Source organism: Falco peregrinus, chromosome 5 (genome assembly GCF_023634155.1).
Source record: "Falco peregrinus isolate bFalPer1 chromosome 5, bFalPer1.pri, whole genome shotgun sequence".
In the NCBI taxonomy this organism is placed as follows: Eukaryota; Metazoa; Chordata; class Aves; order Falconiformes; family Falconidae; genus Falco; species Falco peregrinus.
In genome coordinates, this window is record NC_073725.1 from 43,510,417 (window position 1) to 43,534,415 (window position 23,999).

Consider the following 23,999-nt stretch of genomic DNA (forward strand, 5'->3'; position numbering starts at 1 on the left):
TTTTGTTTGTTCCTGTTTTGGTATAAGGGAATGTGCAGGAAAGTTGAACTAGAAGGGCCCACTATAAGTGTGTAAACCTTGCTGGTATTGTCCTCCAGTATCATGTTTGAATATATGTTGAAAAGATTTTGCAAATTTCTGCTTATATTTCAAATGTACTTCTTAAAACCACAGGTGTTCTGCTTTGATTTACACATAAGCACATCAAAGATTAAAAAGCAAGACAATTACAATGGAGCTGATGAATTCTTAATCTCAGAAACAGCAGTAAATTATGGGAAAAGACACTCTCCTTACTGGTTGTTCTTTGTGATTAAGTATTAGTTATCTGCTATGTTTGACATTCTGTAGACCCATTTATTTGATTAATTTAATTGTCATCATAATTAATTTAATTATTTTGTAGCAAGGGTTGAAAGGCTGGCGCATTCATGGTTCCCTGTGTGGAGCTCAACCAATTACCAGTGCTGCAGCTTGCTGAACTGGTACAAAGCCACCGGCCAGCCCGGTGCCCCCTTGGCTGGCCTGGGTTTGCCCGACGTCCCTCCGCCAGCCTGCCCGCGCCGCCGCTCGCAGACGGGATTATGCACGGTGCGGTCATTGCATTAAGCACGTAGATCACTTTTTTTTTTTTTTTTTTGGCAGGGGAGAGCCCCCGGCCCTCGCGCTTTTTAAACGATGAGTATACACAAACAACTCTTCGATTTGCAAAGAGAAAAAATAAAATAAAGGGGGGGGGAGTGCGAAGGGAGGCTGGTTTTCCCGGAAGCACAGGAAAAAGGGGGGGGGGGGGTGGGGGCAGGGCAGGGGGATTTGGGGGTGCTTTAGTTGTCACTCCGCGAAACGGACTCATCTTTAGAAAGCAACTTTGGAATAACCGGGAGAGGGTGGGCCGGGCTCTCCCCGTCCCGCCGAGCGGGGGGGCTCTGGCCGGGCCCCCGCGGGGCTCTCCGTGCTGCCCGCGTTCCTCCCGCCAGGCACGCACCGTGCCGCCCCGCGGCCGCGCAGGGGGCGAGCACCGGCCGCAGCCTCCCGCCGCGCACCGCGGGTTGCCGGGGCGGCGAGCCGCGCTGCAGCCGGGCGCCCGGGGCGGCAGCGCCCCCCCGGGGACCCCCATGCACGCTCGCTGCCGTGGCCGAGCAGCGGAGTGCAGCGCGGCTGCGGGAGCGTTCCACCGCCGGCAGTGGCGGCAGAGACCCTGCGGCCCCGGCGCCTGCGCCCCACCCCGCTCCTGCGGAGGGGGGCGGGGGGCAGAGCGAGAGGAGCGGCCGGGACCCGGCCCCAGGCGAGCCCCCCGCCCGCCCTTGCGCAGCGGGCGGCGGCGACAGCGGGGGGCGCGCTGTGGGCCGGGGGAGCGCCTGCCTCCCGCGGCTGCCCTCGGCCCCGCACCAGCCGCGGAAACCGCCCCGAAAGAGAAGCAGAACTTGTTCGTCTCCGCCTGCCTCCCCGCCGCCCGCACATCCTCTCCCGCGGCGCATCCGCCCGCCCTCCGGGTCCTGCTCCCCCCGGGCTGGGGCTGGCCCGCCGGCTCCGGCTGGAAGATTTCCCCGCTCGTTTCCCCTGGAGGGGCTGTGTCGCTGGCGGTGTACCGAGGGGAGGCTCCGTCCCTAAGGCACCCTGCCTCACCCTGCGGGGGAAGGGAGCTGGGTGGGGGCAAGCCAGGAAGGGAGGATCTCAGTGGCTCTCCTAAAATCTATCAGCAGGCTGCGAAGAGGGAAGAGTTTGGCACTTCGCAGGCGAGGCTGGGCTTGTTTTCCCCAGCCGCTGGGGATGCCGCTGGACTGAGAGCGGTGCGGCCGTGCAAGTTGCGGGGACGGAGCCCCCCTTCCTTCACCGCCCCCCCAGACCGGTCCAGCGCCTTCGGCCCCGGTGGCTCGTCGCTGCCGTCCCGCTATATGAGAGCTGGTCCGAGGACAGGGCGGCTCGGCGCCTGCTAGGGCCGCTCTCCGCCGCCACCCCCGGACTTTGCCACCACCGACGACGAGCGGCGCGCACCCCGCACCCCGCAGAGTTGTCTCGGCAGGCTCCGTGCTATGGCGAGGCTGCGGAGAAGCAAACTAGCCGCTGGATTTCTATTACTTTTCCAGTGCCTGAGCGAGCGCTGCCAGCTCGCCGGCGGGGAGACGGCGAGGCAGAGCCGCGGTAAGCGAGGCCGGTACCTGCCGGGCGGGGCCGGCCCGGGCAGCGCCACCGAGCTCGGGGCAGCGCGGCCGGGCCGGGGGGGGGGGGGAGCCGCGGTCGGGGGACCGGGCCGCCTGCCCGCAGCACCGGCGCGGTGTGGGCTCCGCCGGCCGCTCCATGGGCCGCGGACCCGGGGAGGGCGAGCGCCGTTTGGGGCTTGGCGCCCCCTGCTCCCGAGGGAGGCCCGGGGTGGCCGCGGTCCCGGCTTCTCGCCCTTCCCTCCCCGGCTTCTCCGGAAAGAGCTCTCCATTACTTCATTTTTTATTTTAATGACAGTTCAGGACTTTCCTCCTTCAATACATCTTCCCCAGGATCACCGGGAGCCGGTGCTGTTCCCCTGCCCCTTCGCGGGGTCCCCGGAGCCTCATTCCCAGCCACGTACGAGGCTCCCGAAGGCGGAGGGCTCCGCTGCGGCTCCGGGAAGGGAGGGAGGGACGGACGGACGGAGCCCCCGGCAGCCCGAGGCCGCGGCGGGCCGGGGCGCCACGGCAGCCTCCCCCCCCCGCCCCCTCGGTCGCGGCGGGGCCCCGCTGCGCTCCCGGCTGCGAGCCGTGCGAGGGGAGGCAAAGTTTCCCTGCAGATCCCGCCTGGGAGAGCTAGCGGGCACTCCTCCCCGCGGAAGCCGGCAGCTTGCAGCCTGCCCTGGAAACCGCGCTGCGGGAGGGGGAGCGCGGTAGCGGCAGGAGCCCCGCGGGGCCGTGGGACCCGCGCGTTCCGAGCCAGCAGCTGGCTGTTGACCAGGTTTGCATGTGACAGTGTTGGGGTCCTCTTATCAGTCCTGCTCGGGGACACCTGTTAACGCGTGACACGCAGCACCTGTAGTGCTTTCTCTCGGGCCACCGTTTCCCACGGCGTGGGGTTCCCTTTTGATCACTAAAGCCTTCTGAATCCGGCATTGCTGTGCTGCGGGGGGGAAAGTTGCCAAAGGAAAGCCTGGCGCGTTTGCGGGTAGGTGTTTAAGGGACAGGTGAGGAAAGCCGTGGGTTTGTGTCTCGGGGGACCTTGCTGCTGCAGCTTTTAGCTTACAGGTATTTTGAAAACTGTTGCCTTTGTATTCCAAATACCGGCCAGGTTATTATTGGATGAACCATGGCCACTGGCTTCCCTGCCGCAACAAAACAGCCCCTTCTCCCTTTTCTAAAAGGTTTGGTACAAATGTGGAGAGTTTTGTGGTCACAGCGTAACTGACCCGAACAGGAGAGACCGGGGAGTTTTTTGAAATGTGGTGAGATGATGTGCCGAGACAGAGCTGGGGATTTTCCCAGGCAGGGCCTGCCGCTGAGTTTGGGAATTGCTAAATGACAAGGTGGCTCAGCAGGTTGCTGGGCTCACGTGTCACTTGGGGCCAAAGGGAAAAAACAGGAGGAGACTTTTTAGGTACTGCTGCAAAATTCGCGTTGCTCCTCTCAGGGCTGTAGGCAACAAACATTGGTAGTTGTTAATATTAGTTATACGGAAAAACAAAGTGTGGTGGTGAGATTAGAAAGAGCAAATTAGTACGTTGTGTGGCAGCAGACTGAGCTCACAAAGTTTATTAATCTTCCAGCCATTGTATCCTGAAAAGAAAATGTTAGTGCTGACCAAATGAAATATAATTTATCGGTGGGCAGATGATCACGGCACATCACTGATTTAGGTTGTTGAGTTGTAGTAGTCATCAGTGTCTGCACCAGGAGGTCCTAAATCGAAGATATACCAACAGCTTCCTTATCCATAAATCATTTATTAATGTCTCATCTCTTCCTGAATGTGATATCAAGTATCAAGTTTGTAATCAGGCAAATAGTATTTTGATATTTAACAGATTCTGAAGAAAATATACCAAGCAATTTTCTTCATCAGCTAGTAAGATGGACAGTCTGATGTCAGTTTTGACAGCTAGATGTTTAGAACTTTGGCACCTTTTCCTTCCCACTCTGTTAAAAAGTCTGTGTTATGGAAGCAATAATTAAATGTCATTAACATAATCAGAGTTGTATTTAACATGTTTTCATCATTATTTTTTTTAATATTGCTCTGAAAAAAATGGAGTAAGGGATTATGTCTAATCAGTAAGAAGAGGATAATTGTGTGTAAAGCCAGGGAAATTCAACTTCAGGTTCTGACAATCAAAGAGTGATGTTTCGAAGTTTTACTGTATACCTTAGGTCAGCTCAGATAAAATCTTTAAAGAATAAAGGTAAAAAATACATCTTTGAAGTAGCTGCGAATTCTTAAAGGGAGGCTGTTTCAACATACTCTTCGAATACTCAGTAACAAAACACCGTTTGGGAACTGAATGAACGGACGATGTCAAGGAACGGGAACATTTGGCGTGTCCTGACAGAGCTGGAGCCAGGAGAGGATTTCCGCGGATGCTACCAAAGGGATATGCCACGATTCCAACAGAGGTGGAAAAAACCCCAAACTTCACAGGCAATTTTTTTGCCAGCTCCTCAGAATTTACTTTGCCGGGTAAAATCAGGTCGGATCCACTCGAGTCCAGCAGTTCCCGAGGCGTGCCGGGACCCGTCCGGCGGCCCCGGGGTGTCGTGAGGGGCTGGGGCTGGGCGGCCGGGCGCGAGGCCTCGCTGCGGGGGCGGGGCTGCCCCCGCTAGAGGGCGCCGCGGCTCGCGGGGGGGGGACCCTTCTCGCCCTGCGCCCGGCCCGCGCCTCACCGCGCTGCCTGGAACGCCGGGAGACCGGGGCTGAGGGGGCTGAAACATCAGTTTTGCGGGCCTGTGTGCTTTACAGCAACCGAACCGCTTACGACGTGAGTTTAGTGAACTGAGGTAAACGGCCTTTTGAAAGGTCGCGCAACAATTAAGGCTCCCAGGTGTTTAAGGTCGCAGCTTGTTCGGGGTGTCACAAGAAGCCTTGAGAATGTTACTCACGTTTTTTCGCAGGCACCATTCGTCAGAATTAGGAGGCTGTTATTGTAATTTTTCTTCTGTCAAAGCATATTCCAAACCCCTGGTGTAATTCACATTGGCTGTATTGCTGCTGTCTCAAGGTATCAGCGTTCAGAGAGGGGTAGAATTATGTTTATAGGATAAACTACTATTAAGGAGTGTTTATCTAGCACTTATCTACTGCTGAAGTCGTCACGCTTTTTGTATTGCCTAAGCTTTACTCTCTTTAAAAAAAAAACAACGGCAGCTGAAACCAAACTTCCATCATTATGTGTTAGGACCTCCAGCTTTTATCTTACAAGCATCAAAAGAAATAACATTATTAGACAACATGTGTGTCAGGTTTGGGGTTTTTTTTTCTTGTTGCATTCAAAATTACCTATTTTTTTTTCCTGTACGTGATATGGAAACGGAGACACTTGGGTTAGAAAATCCCAGTGACATTTGAGAGTAAGTCCTATTTACGTAATGCATTTTACTAAGAATTCCCTTTGAAGAAGTCATTCCTTTTTTAACTTTTCATCCTGGTTCTTCCTTTTATTTTTTGTGCTTTACGTCATTGTCATTTCCTCTGAAAGGGTGTTTGAAATACTGCTAGTAAATAGTGGGGGAAATTAAGACTATGATAAGGTTGACTTAGGTATTAAATTCAGTTTCACAGAAACTCATTTCCACGAGTTTAGGGTAAGATCAATACTCATCAGTTCACTGAAGGTTTAAAAATCCCTTGGGGAAACCTGGTTTTGTTTGGCTGTAAATATTCCTTTCAGAGTTTACATCTTCACGCAGGCACTTAAAACCCAGCAAACACTTGACTTGGACACTAGGTTTTGTCTGACACTTCACTTGGAGTTGATAAATCACAGGGAAACTAGCTCTCTAGACTGTAAACAAATGTAGAAAATGAGGGAAAGGTCTTTATAGTTTGAAAAGCTGTTTTGTTCTGGGCAACAATTTATTAGCAACACATACGGGCCATTTAGAGCAAAGTGCTGGGACATCTGCTGCCTTGCTCAATAACTGGAATCCTCTAAAAATGTTTACTGTTCAGGAGGGCTGTTTCCTGTAGGGGAAGAGATTCCTGAGACCTTGAAGGAGGTGGATGAGGAAAATTGGTAATGTCAGGTGATGTGAGACATCACTGACCCCCTGGGGAAAACAGTCACAGACCTATGGGGACTTTGTATTTTTATTAAGGACTTTTTGGCACGTTTTTGATGGGGCAGTGCTGCAGGTCCCTGCACCTGCACAGACCTCAGGAGATGGAGGTTTGGACCTGAAGCTTGTGTTTCCTGCAGGACTACTGTGCAGTGATACCTGGAAAGGTGCTTTGCTTTGTATTATGCTAAAGACAGCTATCACACTAGAAACATGCTGAGCTGAATCCTGCTGGTTTTCTCCACAAAGGAGATAAAAATTTCTTTAACAAAAGAAATAAAAATGAAGTCATAATTTGGCTCTGCTTTTCATAGAAGTCACTGTGGTTTCATTGGACTGTCTGAAGTACTGAACAGTTCTGCTCATAACTTTGAAAAGCCACCGGCAAAAAGAAAGCTCTGTAGCAGCCCCAGTTCCAAAACTTACTGAGGCCTCAGTCCTCAGACTGAGAACACAGCTGGGTAACTGTTGGGAGTGTATTTTGAATTCCCAGTGTGTTTCATGCTTCTAAGGAAAATGAATACCAAAGCAATTTAAGAAGTCGGTAGTTAATGTAAGCGTGTGCCCGGGGGCTCTCTCTAAAGAGTGAACCAAAAGGTAATTTGATGGGAGCATTTCTCATCCAGTACAAGGAAATGTTGCAAAGCTTGCCATCAGTGTGAAATTATATCTATTGGTTTGATGAGAGCTGTGCTGGGAGTGTTAATGCGGTGCAATTGGCAGCTGTCATATTTACCAAACTGGAGAATTGCATAATCACAGCAGGAACTGGAAAAACCCAGGAGATTACTTTCTATGGAGAAATATGCAGAGAAGCCATGCTAAATGCACGTGGGGTTTGGTTTTGTTTTTGTTTGGTGGCTTCTGACAAATTGAACGTAAAACATTGCCTGAATGCAGCATACGACAGGGATGTTAGGTGGAATGATCCCCCGTGCGTCCAGCGCTGCAATAAAGGAATATCTGCTTCTTAATGCTACACTGGTGTTAAGGAGTTTTCTTATTCCCAGTTTCAGTGACGCTCTGTGGTAGTACTTGTGAGTGCTGCATGCTGTGTCTCATCATGGAACACTTCCTCTGCTTCCTCCTTTTCTTTTTTCTCATCCAGCTAGTAAACATAGCTTCAATTAGCACTCCTTGCTGGCAGCACTGAGCAATCAGTTGTGCTAAATGTCCTTGTAAATTCTGGGTTTGGACGAGCTTATATAACATTTTCATCTCCCTTGACCAAAAGGCAAGTGCATAGAAGTGTGTTTTCAAGTTGGATTTGGCCCAGCCTTTTCTCTTCTGAAACGGGCAAATAGAGTGGGTTCTTAGGCCAGATTCATGGTCAGGCTTGACACTTGGGTTGAACACAGTTTCAAAAGTGGCTAACATCTTGATGGGATGATACATCAAAGGAAATGTAAGGATTAATATGAAAATAGCTACAAGGCAAGACATCACAAAAGTCATGCATCTTCTCTACCTGACAAGGCTTATATCCCAACAGGAATATTCCCTTCAGTTTCAAGCACTACGTTTTAAGAAATATGTGGACTAACTGACATATGAAAAAAGGAGGAAAGAACACAGCTAGAGAAAATAAAACTAAGAGATCACATGGTAACAGTCTTCACGAGTGTAAAACGGCTTTCACGGAGAAGAAGGGAAAGACTTGTCCTCAACAACAACTAATGACCAAAATTGCAGCAAGGCAGGCTTCTAAATGTTAAGGCAGGGGAGTAGGTTTTCTCTGAGTAGTCTTCATCAGTGAAACAGATTAGATAAACATATGTCTGAAATGTCTATCTGTTCAGAAAGGCAGCTGTTCCTGCCTTGGAGCAAATGGCTGGACAATGTGACCTTTCAAGGTCTCAACCAGCTATCTTGAATCATTCTGTGTACACAAGGGTTCACCTTGAGCTCTGCAGCTAGATAAAATATGAGCATGAATTCAAGTGCTCTCTTAGCTTGAGGCCTCTGTCTCTCATTTGTCAATGATATATACGTGGCTTCAGTGTGAGTTTAACATACACTTTCTGTGGCTGCAGACAAGGTAAAGGCACTTAAAATGCTGCTTTAGGTAGAGTTTTAATGTCAAGAAATGAGGCTTTTAAAATCAGATTTTGTTCCTACTTGGTTTAGAGCTTTTATCTTTTAATATGAACACTCCCTAGGTTCCGTTATAAGCAGATAATTTTTTTTCTTTTTTTAAAAGATACTCTCATAGTGACTTTTTTGGACTTGAGGCAAGCATCGTTTATCCCATATCATTTTATTGAGTGAAAAATCCTTGACTTGAATAAGGAGAGTTCCACAAATGGAACATATAAACCTTTACATTTAACCTGTCTCTGGTAGTGTTTCAAGTATATGTTGTTTCACAGTTGATGCTAGGAGCTCTGGTCCTTTTCTTTATAGATGTAATTGAACTGTGTCAAAGGGCTGTTTATGTTACAGGGATGCAATGCCATTTATATTTTTTACTGCAGCTTTCCTTAACTGCTGTAGTTAATAGGGGAGATTCTGTTGGAAGTTTTGCCTGCATTTAATAGCAGAATAAGATGCAACACTTGTCCAGTAATAAGGACTTCGAGTCACATGTAATTTTCTCTTCTGTTCAAGCTTTACCTCCCCCCCCCATGCACCCCCCCCCCCCCACCCCCACCCCCCCCCCCCCCGCGTCATAATGTGAATCCTGCAAATATCAAACGGGCAATACTGCATCTGGGCTGAATAATTACAGTTTTTCTCTTCACAAGAGTTGTTGCTAGAGTGATTGTAAAAAGCAAGTATCATCCATTGCAACTTTAGTTTTTTCTGAAGGGTGAAGTGTTAAAAGAGTGGAGTGTTACCACTATGCAGGTTCTTCTTTTATGCGTCAGCAGTTAAACTAAAAATCCATTGGAAAATGCTGTCTTGGCCTCCATAGAGAATTGGGAGCCAGCATGAGTCTTTATTGCTATAGTTGCTCCATGATATTCTCCAGCTGCGTGTTTCTGCTTTCCTGTGTGGGTGTATGTGGCTCTCCTTTTGAATTTTCAAGCCAGGCAGTGTGTATTTGCAATTCAACCTCAGCCACCCTGGGATATAAACCCAAGGCCCTCTGTTAGGAATTCTTTTGTGGCAGGACAGGTTTCAGAGTTCCCTTCTCTCCTGTCCTTCATCTCCTCATTGCAGTCCCTGCCTGCTTTAGATATTGTTTACTCCTCACTTGCACCCTGCCTGCTTTAGATATTGTTTACTCCTCACTTGCACTGTTTCAGTAGTTCATGTGGCCATGCTCTAGGTCAGATGGATCAGACATGCACTTGTTAGTCAAGTGAGATTCAAGAGAGATAGACAGAAAAGACAACATTTTGGAAGAGGTAGAGGAGGTGAAAATAAAATTATGAGGAGAATGAATGTGGTATTTTTAAACCTCTGAGCATCATAAATGCTCTTAGAACAACATGAAAACTCTGGAAGAGGAGAATACCTGACTTCTGTTTAATACTACCAGGTGTTTTATAGGCTTAGTCAAAAAAATGTTCCAAGAAACAACTAGTTGAAATTGGAAAATTATGTCAAAGTTGACATGCTCTTGTCAAATATTTCAACTGGGAGGTGTCAAAACAAGTCATTTTGAGTTTCTTATTTTGATAATGATAAAATGTCTCCTTTCAAATTTTTCATTTTGACTTTTAGATTAAAATTATTGTATTAGGATATATAAGCATAATTTAAGAGCACTTTGTTTTGGAGTTTATGTGTGTGTATATGTACATACTTTTCATTTCATAATCTACAGAAAACATTGACTATTTACTTTTAATTAGAACAAGATCAAGATTTTGACAAGGTGGGAAGTTAACTTTCTAGTCATCTTGAATTGAGACTCATGGTTGTTGAGAATTTGCCTACATACTATAAGCCCTATAAAACTGAACTTTTTATTTTCTTGTAGAAACCTTTTATTTGATGACAGGGAAGATGGGAATAGCTCAGAAAAAGTTGTCTTGATCATCCAGTTAGGATTTATTTTTATTTTTTTTTACTTCATAGCATATTTCTCATTCAGGTTGCTTCTTGGTTAATATGATATTCATGAAGCAGCTAAATTAAAAGAGAGCACATTTTCCAGATTGCAGCTGCTGTAAAGATAATAGATTTATGGTTTATTTGCAGTGAAGGCATTTATGGACTAGAAGCTTACCATTTGGTGTATTGCAGAAACCTGACCTCAATATCAACACACTTTATTACTGGTTCTTATTTAAACATATACTGATCTAAGTTGGAGTCTCAAAACAAAGAAAATTGATAGGGTGAATCACCATTATAGATTATCATCAGCCCTGGTTTCCATTTACTTTTTATTACATCTGTCATTCATTTTCTTTAAAAACAGTTTTTATGAATAAAATATATGTAATGCAATGCTTTTAAATTTATTATTCAAGACTTAATAATTGAAATGTATAGTTGTACACTGTGGAAGCACACAGCTTTTTATGTTTGCATTCAACCACAGAAAACCGAAGGGGTCATTCCCCTATTAAATATCAAGCTAAGCAAAACCAAAATTCCTTCCAGTTTTGTTAGGGCTAATGTATTTACCCTTCCCAAACTTCCTTCTCATTTCACTTCTAATGCTGCAAGCTGTTGGAGGCATTTCCATCTTTCCAATGCACCAATAAAATAATAATGATTGTAGTAAGTAGTATTAACAATTTCTTTCCTGGGGCCACATAACTAGAAGGGACTACCTAGGTCATGAAGTCTTTCCCTGGGATGAGGAGTTGTGTTGTGAATGTCTGTTTCGCATGCCCCCCTGCACTGAGGGCTATCAGTAATGCTCTTCCCCATAACAGTCTAAAGGCATGTGGTAAAATAGCAGCAGCCCCAAGTATTCTGTGCCACAGAAGGCAAGGGCATTGACAGTAGTTTTAACTTTCTATGATAGTGAAGAGTTTTTAATTTTAGCATGCCTTGTTCAGAAGCTTGTCTTTCTTCATGTGTTTTTGCTTAGCCCATTTTTCTGGGTTTTTTTTTGACCTAATATACTTGGCTCTTTCAGACTCTGTTTGGTTTCATGCACGATTACATGGATATTTTGTACAGAGTTGTTAACACTGGTTTTGTTTAATTTCAGAGCCATTTTCTGGAATAGCATAAATGACCTGCAGAATGGCTCTTCCTGTAGTAAACTTGTTAGTTTGCATGGAGAAAAAGGAATGACCATTATCTTTTGTCAGCCTCTTGAGCTAGCCATGTATACATGCTGAAAAGCAGTTAAGTAAGGAGGCATGTTTTTACTCTGCCTCAGCTGAGATGCCTGAGGATTGGCAGTTCTGCCATACCCGGGTCAAACTTTGTGCTTACTTGTGGGTTTAGGGGTGGGGGTTATGGGGGGTGTGTGGGGGAGTGTTGTTTCCTGGATATGAATTTGTGTTGTTTCAGCTCCTTGGACAAATTTTTGTCCTTCAACATTGTGTTGTACTGCAGGCTTGAATCCAGCTTGTGTTCATAACCTCGTTTAGGTACTTTCTGTGGTTCAAACCCAGACTTCTGATTCCCATGACTTGTCAGCAGGCAATTTGTGTGCTCCATTTCTCCACTGCTGTTTGCAGGCCACACTTGTCTTACAGCTTTCTCAATTACTCCCATAGTCATCATAGCTATGTGCTTTACATTCATCATTACTCACTGTTGGAAGACCTTGTAGAAGTAGTTTTACAAATAGGAAAGTGGTTTTGAAAAAGTGACTACCTTGGCAAAGTTAAAAATGCATTGTTTGTGTCTCAGAGTGTATGAGTTCCTTTTTCTGCAGTAACCCAGTTATCTTTCAAGTTTCCCCTTGCTTCACCAAATTTAGGGCTGTAATTTCTCTCTGCATTCTCATCCTTGAATTCCCTGATCTAAGCTTTTAAATCCTAGTCAGATCTCTGAGCAAATAACCTGCGTCTGTCTGGAAGAAAAATCCAGATTAAAGTTGACCAAATGTTCTGATTAGCGTAGAGACAACAAAGCTTAGTTTGGGAGTTCTGTAGATTTTGCCTGTTTCTGGTGTTCCTCTCCTTGCTCAGGCTTTGTCCGTCAGCTGTTTATACAGCAGATCCCAAACTGCCACATTTTATAGTGTAATGTAAGCTTCTTTTCTAAACACAAGTGTGTCTGAAGGATAGACAAATACTGGGTCAGATTTCTGCTGGTTGGAACTTTGACAGTGTGGAAGCATCATGTCCAAATCTTTGGTTTTGCCGTTGAGTTCTTGGAGAGATGAGAACGATGGTGTTTCACAAACTGCAAAATTATTTTTCCTGTAATTAGACTTTGAGATAACAATCCAGATTCAGTAATTACTAGTCAGAAGAAAGATTCCAAAGCAATCAGTTTGCAGCATTGCTGACTTAAACTTTTTAAACAGTCGAAGAATTCATCCTCAGAAAATGAGCATTGCACATATATGATAGCAGCCTTTTCTGGGAGTGTATCTTCATGAATTTTTCAGCAGAAAGATTATTGACAAATGCTGTATAACACATGTATTTATACAAAGTCCACGTACAGTGCTGTGCCTCTGATGCTATAAATCATGCTGAAGTTTCCTGTAGAGTAAGTATCTGGCAGAAAACAGAACTGATAGATCTTCTAATACAATCAGTACTTTTCAGTGTCTGCTGTTTTATCACCAATGGTGTTTTTCATTCATTCTGCAGTAATAGTGATAAGTTTTAAAAGCTGGATTTTAAGAAGCTATTATTCTAGGCTTCCAAAGTATACAAGTCGTGTCGTGTGTGTCCCGTCGTCCCCCCCCCCCCCCCCCATGTACTTTAAAGAGAAATTTAAATTATATTTTCCAGACTAATAAAGCTATCGGGGACACATGCACACCAAACAAAACAATACAAGAAACTAACAACAACAAAACAAAACCAGGCTTTGTGCTTTGGAATATTTGGGGTTGCATCCCTAGCCTCCAGTTATGGAAAAATTCCCTTATATAGAATTGTGCTTAAATGTTTAACAGTAGCAATGTATGCAAGTGATGTCCTGCAGATGGGTGGACTGAAAAAAATGTAGACATTTAACATTTTTCTCTGATCTTTGACCTTGGAATTAAGTTGGCCCAAAATGCCCAGGTCATTTGCAACCGCTGCAGTATTTTTTCAGCATTGTTGCAGATCCTGAAAAAGTTTCTAGAGAGCAGGATTGTTCAGCCTGCAGTAAAGACTGACTGCCACCTCCTCCTGTTGCAGTGGACAAGCGCACAGGACTGGAGAGAGTAATGTATCCTCTGATGCAGGCATGTTGCATTCCCCTTTAAGAACTGGGTGCCGTGCTGGGATTATTAATTTTTTTTTTTTATGATGTGCAAGACGCATTTAGGAGATGCACGAACTAAATATTCACTTAGATTTTATCTTACATCTGTCTCTAAGGGACTGAAACGTGGCCTGAGCTTGAGAGGCAATAAGCCCACACAGATCACATCAAATTTAAGTGTGAACACTTATTGCATGCTGCTTCTTGAATGCAAAATTGCAGTTTATTGTTCTGCTCTTTACACAAACACAATTGCTGTTGGCTTCAAGGGATGACCCAGAGGTGTTAATGAATCACATTTTTTCCCCCAGACAGGCATAATAATAATCTGAAGGCGAGTCTTCAGGATAGGAAGTTATGTCCAGCTATATTTGCAGAAGTTCGCTGTATTTAGTGTAGGCTGTAAAATAAAAGCAATTCTTTTAGCTTTAGCCTTCACCCTCCCATGCCTATATTTGAATTTCATTATTTTATCTCTGTTCTGCTGTTTTATGGCAGAACTTAGTGGGGGTGCATATGAAGCCAGCGTTCCCACTGAAATTTAAAAACTCTGTGGCCAGGGAGATTGTCCAGTGTTTGGTTATGTCTTGCACTGACACAGTCATGTTTTATTGTTCATCATAAATCCACTGCAGTTTTAACTTAATCTCTCTAATTATCTGAGAGTCTTTGAGACTGGTGCTGGTACAGTTGTATAGCCAGCTAGTTGTCCTTCTTTTTCCAATGATCTATTTTTTGGAGATCTAGAGAAGGTTGGGTGTTTTTTTTTTTTTTGGGGGGGGGGGGGGGGGTGTTGTTGATTTTTTTTGTTTACTTTTATGTAGAATTCAAATCCATTTTGAGGTTTTCAATAAAGTAGAAGGCAAAGAGGGAAGAGATGTAAATTAATTTTAAAAAGAACAGTTGTTACCCTTGCAAATCTCAGTTTGGGCAGCACTTTGCAGCTTCCATGAATGCGACTGAAATGTGTGCTTGAAGAGAAGTGCACATGTAAAGTCTTTGCCAGAGTGACTTGTGCTAGAACACACTGGTAGGTGTTGCGAAAATCTTTATAGGGCCTTTCATATCTAGAATTAAATTTAGGATAAAAGAGGTTAAATTCTACCCCCACATGCTTTAAGACAGCCACAGTTTACTCCTATAAGAGCAGTTTGGGCCAATTTGAAAAGAGTCTTTAGGCCACAAAGCCTTCCCTCTAATTCTGCACTGTGCTCAACAACCCTTAGTGTATGTGAAATATTGCAGTGTGGGATCTTTGGTCACGGTGCAGCTAGATAACCACTTTCCCATGGGTAGTAAGCGTGGCTTGTACATTTCCAGGAAGATGATCAATGGGAGTGATTTCTACCTTGGTACTGAAAATGTACTGCATTTCCCAAAGCTGTTCATTATACTCTGTGGGTATTTGGGATTTGGAGGATGAAAGGTTCTGGTTGCCCGTTTAATTCCTGATGTTTATATTTGTATTATCTACTTACAATGATGTAATTTGCCTAATTGTAAGGGTAAAGGAAATCCATTGGCGTTCAAAATGCTTGAGGCTCTTGAAATGGGAAGAAGAGGAGCAAGCAGACTACAGTCCATGGGTTGACTGTGAGAGCTGTCAGAACGGTTGCTGGGCAGGAATGAAAGGCCTGATTCAGTTCACTTTATATGTTTCAGCAGCCATATTAATTCTGTGGAGCTGTTCAGCCTGGAAGTCTAGAGGAAAGAGATCAAAGCATCCATGTGGATTAAAAAAAACAGGTTACTTTGAGGACCAATATTCTGCTCCCTTAATTTAAATCTGTAGGGAGCCAGAGAGCGGAGATAGGAAAGGATATACTCAGAAGCTCTGTAGGGAAGCAGTGTCCTTTTATGGGAAAATACTGCTTTTTCTATTCTAATTCAGTTTCTTTTTCAATCTTTAAAAAGAAGTAAAAAAAATTAAAATATACTTTCTCTGATTTTGTACCCCTGAAAATCAGCAAAAGGAGGAACTGTCTGTTGCACAGTTTAAGGAATGTCAGAAACTTCTTAATTATATAGGACAGGTAAACTGGAAAAGAAAGGTTCCTAACCTGTATCTCCCTGCCAGGTGACTGCTCTTATCAATGGCTGCCTTGTAAAAAATATCTGAGGAATGAAAAGACTTTTTGTCCAGATCTGTGCTGGGCTATGCTTCTAGGCATTCAGGAGCAATGCTGCTTTTTCATGCCTGAACACCTGTTTTGGTAAGGCAGCACAGCATGGGGGGAGGACAGGACAGGAAGGCAGAGTGGGACTCCTCTGCTCTGTAGTACTTCTTCAAAGATCCTGTTGTTTATACACTCCTATAAACACGCATTTCTGAGGGGAAAGAGGAAAAAAATGAATAGTGATGATAAAGATAAGTACAGGCTGTCTGTTTGGGCCCATGGTAATTTTCTGTATATTTACAGCTGTACTGTGGCAATAGTGGTTTAACTTGTAGCTTGACAGAGTATCCTTTGACCATCATTGTGGTGCTGCAAATCACAGCAGAAAGCACTAAGATATAACCAAAAAATAATGGCTTCATTATAAATGGGATGCTGAATGTAAATGTGTTCTGCTTTCACTGCGCATCCCTTTGCAGTTGTGGGCTGTATTTCCTTAACTTGTTAACTGACATGGTAGATCATTTATCTTTGTTTGCCAAGGCAAATTGCTCCAGTCTTCATCTTTCCCAGGAATCTTAAAACATGCTTCTGTTTCAGGGTACCCATCCCCCTCAACGTACTCTTTTTATCAGTAATAAGGCACCTCTACTCGTACTCAGGGATTTTGATAACCACCTGCCAAGGTATCAGTAGGAAGTTCATTGAACTATAGCTATTCCTGCTGTTCATATTTATCCAGCCAAATGACATTTGAAGAATAATAACCATCATTCCACAAACTCATGAGAAATCCCATGTGCATTTCATGATTTAAAGTCATGTCATGTGCTTTTTCTCCCTCCCATCCTTCTTGATATTTATGCTGTAATATATTTTACTTAGTATTTGTGGATTTAGAATGGATGGCTTTGAATTTTGAAATAACTATTTATAAGCTTTTCTGTAGGTTTCATCATCACCATATATTAAAGTACTTTGTAAAGACTGATGGATTTAGCCACAAAACTGCCATGTCTCATAACTGCTATTATTTATTTTCATTTTACCAATGGAGCACTGGAGTATTGAATGACTTGCCAAGATCACACACAGCAAATGGTGTAGGCACAAGGAAAAAAAATCTCACAGTTCTAATTTGTGTTTTCATGTTTAACCTTCAGAGCAGACACTGTATATTTCATAGTGATGAAGCTCCAGACAAAATTGAATATACAAGAACTACTGACTAAAACACAAGCCAATAGCATCTTTACAACTTCTGTCAGAACTCCACCATGCTGCCAACAGCTCTTTAACTTCCATTTAAATATTTGGCAATCCAAGACTGGGTTTTTCCTTTCTCTGTTGCTGCAAGATGCCATTCAGGCTTACTGCTGAGTAGAGCTGTAGTCTCTTAAAGTAATTAGGGAATCTGTTTTGCTTCCATGGTAATACTAATATGCACATCTATAAAAAAAAACAAGAAACAAACAAAACAACAGCAACAACAAAAAACAACACCCCCAAAAAAACCCCATGAAAACCCCCAAATCCTCCCCAAAAATGAACAAAACCCTTCATCTCTGTATAAAGTTATTTAGTTATGCATTGTATTTATTTGCCATTTTAGATTTTTGAAAACCTTCCTGCAGTTCCGTTCTCCTCTTTCTCATTTTCTTACTTTTTGATTTCTCCTTTGATGCTATGGGTAACAAGTACAAGTGGCAGTTATGTGAGGCCAAAGGAATTGGCAGAGATCTGCACTGTCCTGGAGCAAAAGTTTGTAAAGAGAAGCAGAGGCCTAGGTGGGTCTAGGCTTACACTCATCATCTCTTGCCTCTGTGTGAAGGAGATAATGAAGGCCCTAGAAATATCCTTAGAAGAGGACCAATCTGGAGGAATGCCATAGCCCAAGGACATTTACATTACTAAGACGTTTTTCCAAATGCTCCCTTCAGATGCATTTCCCTAAGAACATGAGTTCCTCTGCCTCAGTATGCAAGGACAAAACAAAAAGTATGTGACTCCCTCATATTTCTTCTCGCTTACACTTAAATAAACCTGGTCTTTCACTAAATTACACTACATATTCACAGGTAGCAAAAATCTGACTTGGTATGTGACTGAGCTTGGCTTTGGGACCTACCACCAGCAGAGATTTTAAGCAGTAGAATTTAAGCTCTGGTGCTAGAAGAAGCCCATATTCTTTACAATGTGGAGACCAGCACAACAGCTTTTTTGATTCTTTGCTTCATCTGAAGGTTGTGTAATGTGTAGCCTATAAATAAATAAATAAATAAATCATTCATCAGCTCAGTTTACTTTGAAAAAGACATGCTGTGTTGCTGTGTTGCTGAAGTGTTGTTCCCAAAGAAGTGATGACCAAGAAAAGGCAGCCAAATGTGAACTGTTAATTTTCTTGTGCAATATATGCAACTGAGCATTTAATCTAATTTATAGGCCTTCTGCAATATAAAATTAATGACCTGTATGATTTATTTTAAGGTCTACTATAAATTAAATGCATCAGCTGGATGTTTTTCTTTTCTCTAAAGAACAATTATCTGGTTTGGAAATTTAATCAAGTCATCAAGTAAAATTATTGCCTCAATTCTGAAAGATATACAGTTGTCTGAATATTTAGGGCAGATTTATTGGAAAAAATATATTAAAAGTTTTCTAATCCTTTGCTTAACTTCCATGAAACATGGCCTCCATTTAGCTTGGAATGTCTGGCTTTAGAACAACCACACTACATCTGGAACCTTCTCAGCAAACCTGAAAATACCAGAATTTGGGTAATAAGTTGAAATTAACTTACAGGTACACCAATGCAGTTCTGTGACTTACTGTACAGTTTCCTAAGTTCTTGATCTTGGGTGTTTAGCACTGACATCAGTGGGAGCTAAATGCCCAAAATCTCCTTAAGCACTTCTAGATGTGCAGTATACAAGGTTATATTTTACATTTAGTTTGGGCAGTTTATTTTATATTCACTTTTAATAATATCAGGTAATGTGGAGGTTTTGCAGTTTAGTAAGCCTTTCGCTTGGGATCAAATTGAATTCCATCCATTTAGTCCTTGAAACCAAAATAGATAGAAAAGATAATAGTCAGTCTTGAGACACGTCGACTTCTGATCAGTATTCTCATGTAATCACAGGGTATTCATGTTTCTTGAACAACATTTCCCGTTGATTCCTGAAGAGCTAGCGCTGCAGCTCTAAGTGGCCTGGGGGAAGCTGCTGGTCTAGGAAGCACTGGGTTGTATGTACAAGAGGCTGCCAGGTCTTATGATCCTGGTTGTCTTTGTTTCCTGATATTATTTAAGGAAATGTATAGTGTCACAACTGTGTTGGAAGAATGCAAAATAAATTAGAAATATTTAGAAGGAGCTGTGAGACATCTTGGATTTGTATGTTGATAATATTTATGAACCTGTTTTGACTGGTGCCCAATTGCAATTGTGTAGATACATGTATAGATGCTTGTGTGTATATATAGACATATTTAAAGACAAGGCCTCTTATCAGTTATACAGTAATTTATTTTTTTTTCATTCTTTATTTGCCTATTTATGCATTGGTTTCCACGGTCTCTGTAATAAGGATGTTATTTTGAACACTTGGTGTATTTACTTCCCAGCAGTACCAGTAACCTTCCTTTTACTGTTCAAAGAGTGTATTCCATTCCAAGTTTTGCTTTCGTTAGTTGATACAAACAATGTGATGTATTCAGGAAACCACAACTCTCTTTAACCTAGCTTAATTACTGTTTTCGGTATTTTATCATCTTTTTTATACACAGCACAAATCAAAGTGCTAAATCAATAGAGGACTGCAAAGAGCATCTAGTAATTATCTTTTCCCGAAGTTTGCTTTTACTTTTCAACTTTTCACTTCTGTTAGGACCTTGTACTGTTTCTAATAGCAACTCATGGTGCATTCAAATACAGTGCCGAGGATATCAGGGTTCTTCTGATCACCTTTTTTTTCTAGTCCTTATACAAGCAACTTCTCATGTTGATGATCATTTTACACCACTATACTTACGGATGTCAGTCTCAATTTGCTTTCCTTTCTCTGGCAAAAGTCCCAGTGGGTCCAGTTACAATGTGCCTGTTAAGGTTTATAGCTCTCCGTGATGCAGCAGCCCGGGTCCAGCAGCTCACAGTGGCTGGCTAGAGCGCAAGGGGAAGGAAAGTGCATGAGGCTCTTGGAGCTCTCTGTCCCAGAAGGAAGAAGTGTCCACAGTGCAGTCCAGTCAGCTGACATGTGTCACAGCTCTTGAGCGGCGGGTGACTTCTTCTCCCCGAGACTTATGGCTATGGCGTAATAACGCAGGGCCTTCAAAGGTTGTTAGAACCGGGGGCTAAAACTCGTGTTGAAACAAAAGCCAAATCATGCGGTATCAATGCTGTAGTAGGTATTTACTGCGTCAGAACTCTCCATGGGCTGCAGGATCAAGTTTCAAGGGAGAAAATCCCCTGATGGCTTATCATCTAATTGGTTTCACTGTAGCAGGTGGATACATTTTATTTGGCATGAGTTATATGCTTAGCAAATAAAAGCAAATAGCAAGAATAAGCTTTAAATTAAAACAAAATTATTTGCGTTTACTGCTCTTAAAATACAGTTCTCTTATTTGGGGAAACAGGAACAGAAGACACTGGGAACGCCTAATGAGTTTTCATAAATAGACCGCATTGGCAGATATGCCTATGTAATTTCCTGCTCTTGAGAGTTTTATGACCTCTCCAGCGCTGAGTATCCGTTTTTTACTGCAGCCCTCCATCTGCTGAAGAGAATGAATCTTGCAAGAAATAGTCGTAAGCAGTGAAGCAGCTTTTGCTCTCCCTTAGCAAACTATTGCCAGTTCCTCAGTATTCTTCATTAGGACACCCGAAGTGATGCATTTTTGAAGAGTGTTTAATTATAGGTCTAGTGAAACATGAATAAAGAAGGAACTCAGCAGGCCCACAGATTCTGAAGCAAATTATACAAAGTGCTTTGTTGAAAGAGAAGCCTTTTTAAACCCAGATACTCAAAAAGAACTCATAACTTTGTCCAAGAGTTTTAGCAAAGAAATTCCCTGCCTTCTTCACGTCATAATGATAATAAAAATCAAAAACATTCTCAACGGAATATCACTCCAGGCTCCATCTGTATTTTAAGGGCATGTGTGTGTGTGTTTGTTTTGCAGACGGTTTTGTAAGGAACATGTTTTTTCTTCCCTTTTTCTTTCTTTTTTTTTTTTTTTTCCTTAAGACATTACTAAATTGGGTAAATGTATTAACTCAAAAAACAAAGAAGCTTTCACTGTTTCACCCTTTCATTTTCAGTGTTTCTCTAGGAAAAAAGAATCATTTTTTATATGATAATAAATGATATTTTGTCATATATCTTATTTTTTGGAATGAGAAAAACAGTGATGCAGGCAATTATACTCAGGCTTTAGAACACACTTTGAAAAAAATATTTTAAAATTGCAATTATCTACTGACATAATAGTTTACCTTTTTTTTTAAATTAAGATCTAGGTGATGGACTTTTCGAGAAAAGTAAGATTATTATTTTCTCTTTAGAGAAAGGGGTTGCTGGTAGGTCTTACTTCGGTTTTCTTCCCAAAGGCATTCGGTATAGTATCACATGGAAGTTGTTAGCTGGAGAAACTAGTACACATACTAACAGAAGAATTGTAATGGACATGACAAAACTCTATGAAAGAGAAAACAGAAGACGCTTACCTCCAAGCAAATAGAAAATCTCATAAATTGGCTTTGGGACTGGTCTTTTTTAGTATTTCCATAATAGATTTGTCATAAAAAGTGGACGTATGCCAGTAAGTTCTACTGTTGTACTGATTGATACCTTTTAATTTGTGTCAGAGGAGAACTAGAAAATAATGTAAAAAGTAGTTAGGAGATGATGGAGTATGAAAAAGGCATGAAACAATACAAAGTTAAAATTCACACATTTGGTGACTGATAGCAAAATTTTCTGCTTCTAAGCTGAGAAAAACCTTTCATATGCCTCCTATACTGCACAAAGACTGGACCTTAAAAAGGCGTGACAGTACTGCTAAAAGGTATGAGAACCAGCTTTTTTCAGCAGTGAGAAGTACGCTGATATAACTGAGCATAAAATATTGCATAAAGTTCTGATCATTGATTTGCAATAAAAACTCATTCAAATTGCAACAGGTGCAGAGGGAGCGTATTTGCAATGAAAAGGGACAATTTATTCTCTGTGAGTCAGGATAAATTTCTTTAGTGTCACAAAATAAAGTCTGGAAGAAGATGTAATAGCTTTCTATAAACATATTTAGGGAGAAAAATCAGAGAAGGGGAGATATTTGAGGTAAAGAACAAACAGTTATATATTGGCCATGAATAAATTAATGCTGTAAATACAAAGATCAGTAACCAATAAAGCAGTGAGGTTCTAAATGTGCTTCCCTTTCAAAGTCAAAGAGATCTTCATTGCATACCTAAAGTTTATGAAACATTATACAGTGGATGCACGTGGCTACAGGGTGCTGGAGTCCTAACTCCAGTATAACCGCTCTATAACTTAAACTGCTCCTTTCAGGTCCGGTTGTGCAATACTGTGGAGAAAAGTGTTTTGTCCATCTGGGGAGGTGATGAGTGGGCCCTCCAACACCGCTCAGTCAATCTTCCACAGATAAGCACCTGCAGGAGCAGTGCAAGGGAAGGGTGTTGCCCAAAGTCTGTGGTTGGAGATAAAAGAGAAGTAGAAATGTTCATAGGGAATCCGATTTTTTTGCAATGTTCTGGCCTTGAAATTTCCTTTCTGCCATGATCTGAAGAGACACTTAAATCATGCATGCTAGACTCTAAAACGAATGCCACAGCTTCTTATGCAGTGTCACCAGCAGTGCTGTCTATGGGCACAGATTATATCGTAACTTTGCTGTTTCTGCTCCGGCTGTCCCAACAAGAGTGGTTTCTTATCACAGTTGTGTGTCTGACCTGCTGGCTTCTGCACAGCCTTCGCGGCATGACTATTTAACTACAGATTTCACTCCAGGTTTTTCTGTAATGGTACTGTGATAGGTACTTACGTGACCCTGCTGTACTGCTTTGCAGTCTGTCCAGACCTTGCAGCATGATTTTAAATATCAAGAGGATGACTGGTATTTGGTTTTTAAAACCACTGTGGCCCCTGTGTAGCGGAGGATTGAAAATGAAACATCATAGCGCTGTGTTTGAGCCCTTCAAGAATTCTGAAGGGATACAGGCATGTCACGCACACCAGACAACCCGTTCCCTAATCCTGTAATTAAGTTATGCTCAAGTACCGTGTTTAGATCATGTTGGCTCCTGAAGGTGAAGTAAGTTCAGTTATGTGACTAATGCATGTGTTGTTACAAAGTTGGTGGGATAACAATTAATAAAATGTTATCATTATGTATTAGGCTTTTAACTAGCAAAAGCAGTTTAAAACTAATCCAGAAATTTGACATAATTAAGAAACATCTAGGGATATTTAAAAAAAAAGAAAAGGGAGTGTGTGGGGGTGGTAGTTGTGTGTGTGTCCCAGCACCCACTGACAGAAGAAGAAGGACATTTGTCCTTGAAGATGGGAAACATAGTGAGAGGATCCCAGCTCTTCACTCTGCACCATTCCTCCCTTTTCTGAAATGTCATTTAGGCAAAAGAAACCAGAAAGGCTCAAAGTAGCAAAGAGAATTTTGGTGAAGTGGTAGAACTGGTGGTCAGAAGAGCTGTTTCAGAGAGACCAAGCAAATGTAGCTGGTGTGGTAAGCTTGAGTCAGTCTAACAAAGTTAAGTATACAGTTGGAGGTACTGATACTATGTTCTCTTGCTTTTGTCTTCTTGGAACCTGTTTTGGTCTTGCAAATCTGCTTCCAGGGGACAAAGAGCAACAAACCTCTCTTCAATTGTCCAGTGTCTAACATCTTTCTTCAGAGTATCCAAGGGATAACAGGGCTGTACAGGCTAGTTTAAAAATTCAAGACAGATTCAGGAATATCTGTGTGTCAGAAGCATCTACCCATCATCAAACAATCCTCGCAAGCTCTGTGGTGAGCAGCTAAGTACGGTGTCAATTCCTATGGTTCCATGGGAGTTTGCAACTTCAGTGTTATATTAAGGCCTGAGTATAAGTGTATGTTAAACAAAATCTGACTTGAAGACTTCAAGTAATGAAGACTGCAACATATAATTTCATTCCACAGTTGTAGAACAGTCCCCAAACCAGTTTTCAGGAGATTGAGTTTCAATCCCATCCTTTCAGGTAATGTCTGTGTGAAAAGACCTAACTGAAAATCAATTTCTGTGCCTAGTTTCCAGCAGTTTTGAGAACAGTGATTCTTTCTTTATGCCTTTTGTCTTCGA

The 23,999-nt window shown here is 42.7% G+C and overlaps 1 protein-coding gene across 1 annotated transcript in view; it reads left to right on the plus strand.

Moving 5' to 3' along the window:
* The first annotated feature begins 1,412 nt into the window (after positions 1-1,412).
* The window catches only part of PLXDC2 (plexin domain containing 2), a 271,467-nt gene continuing 248,880 nt past the window's right edge, over positions 1,413-23,999 (plus strand). The window contains exon 1 of the mRNA XM_055805874.1: positions 1,413-2,142. Coding sequence (XP_055661849.1) covers positions 2,034-2,142 — 109 coding nt within the window. The 5' untranslated portion in view covers positions 1,413-2,033. The remainder of the gene's footprint in view (positions 2,143-23,999) is intronic.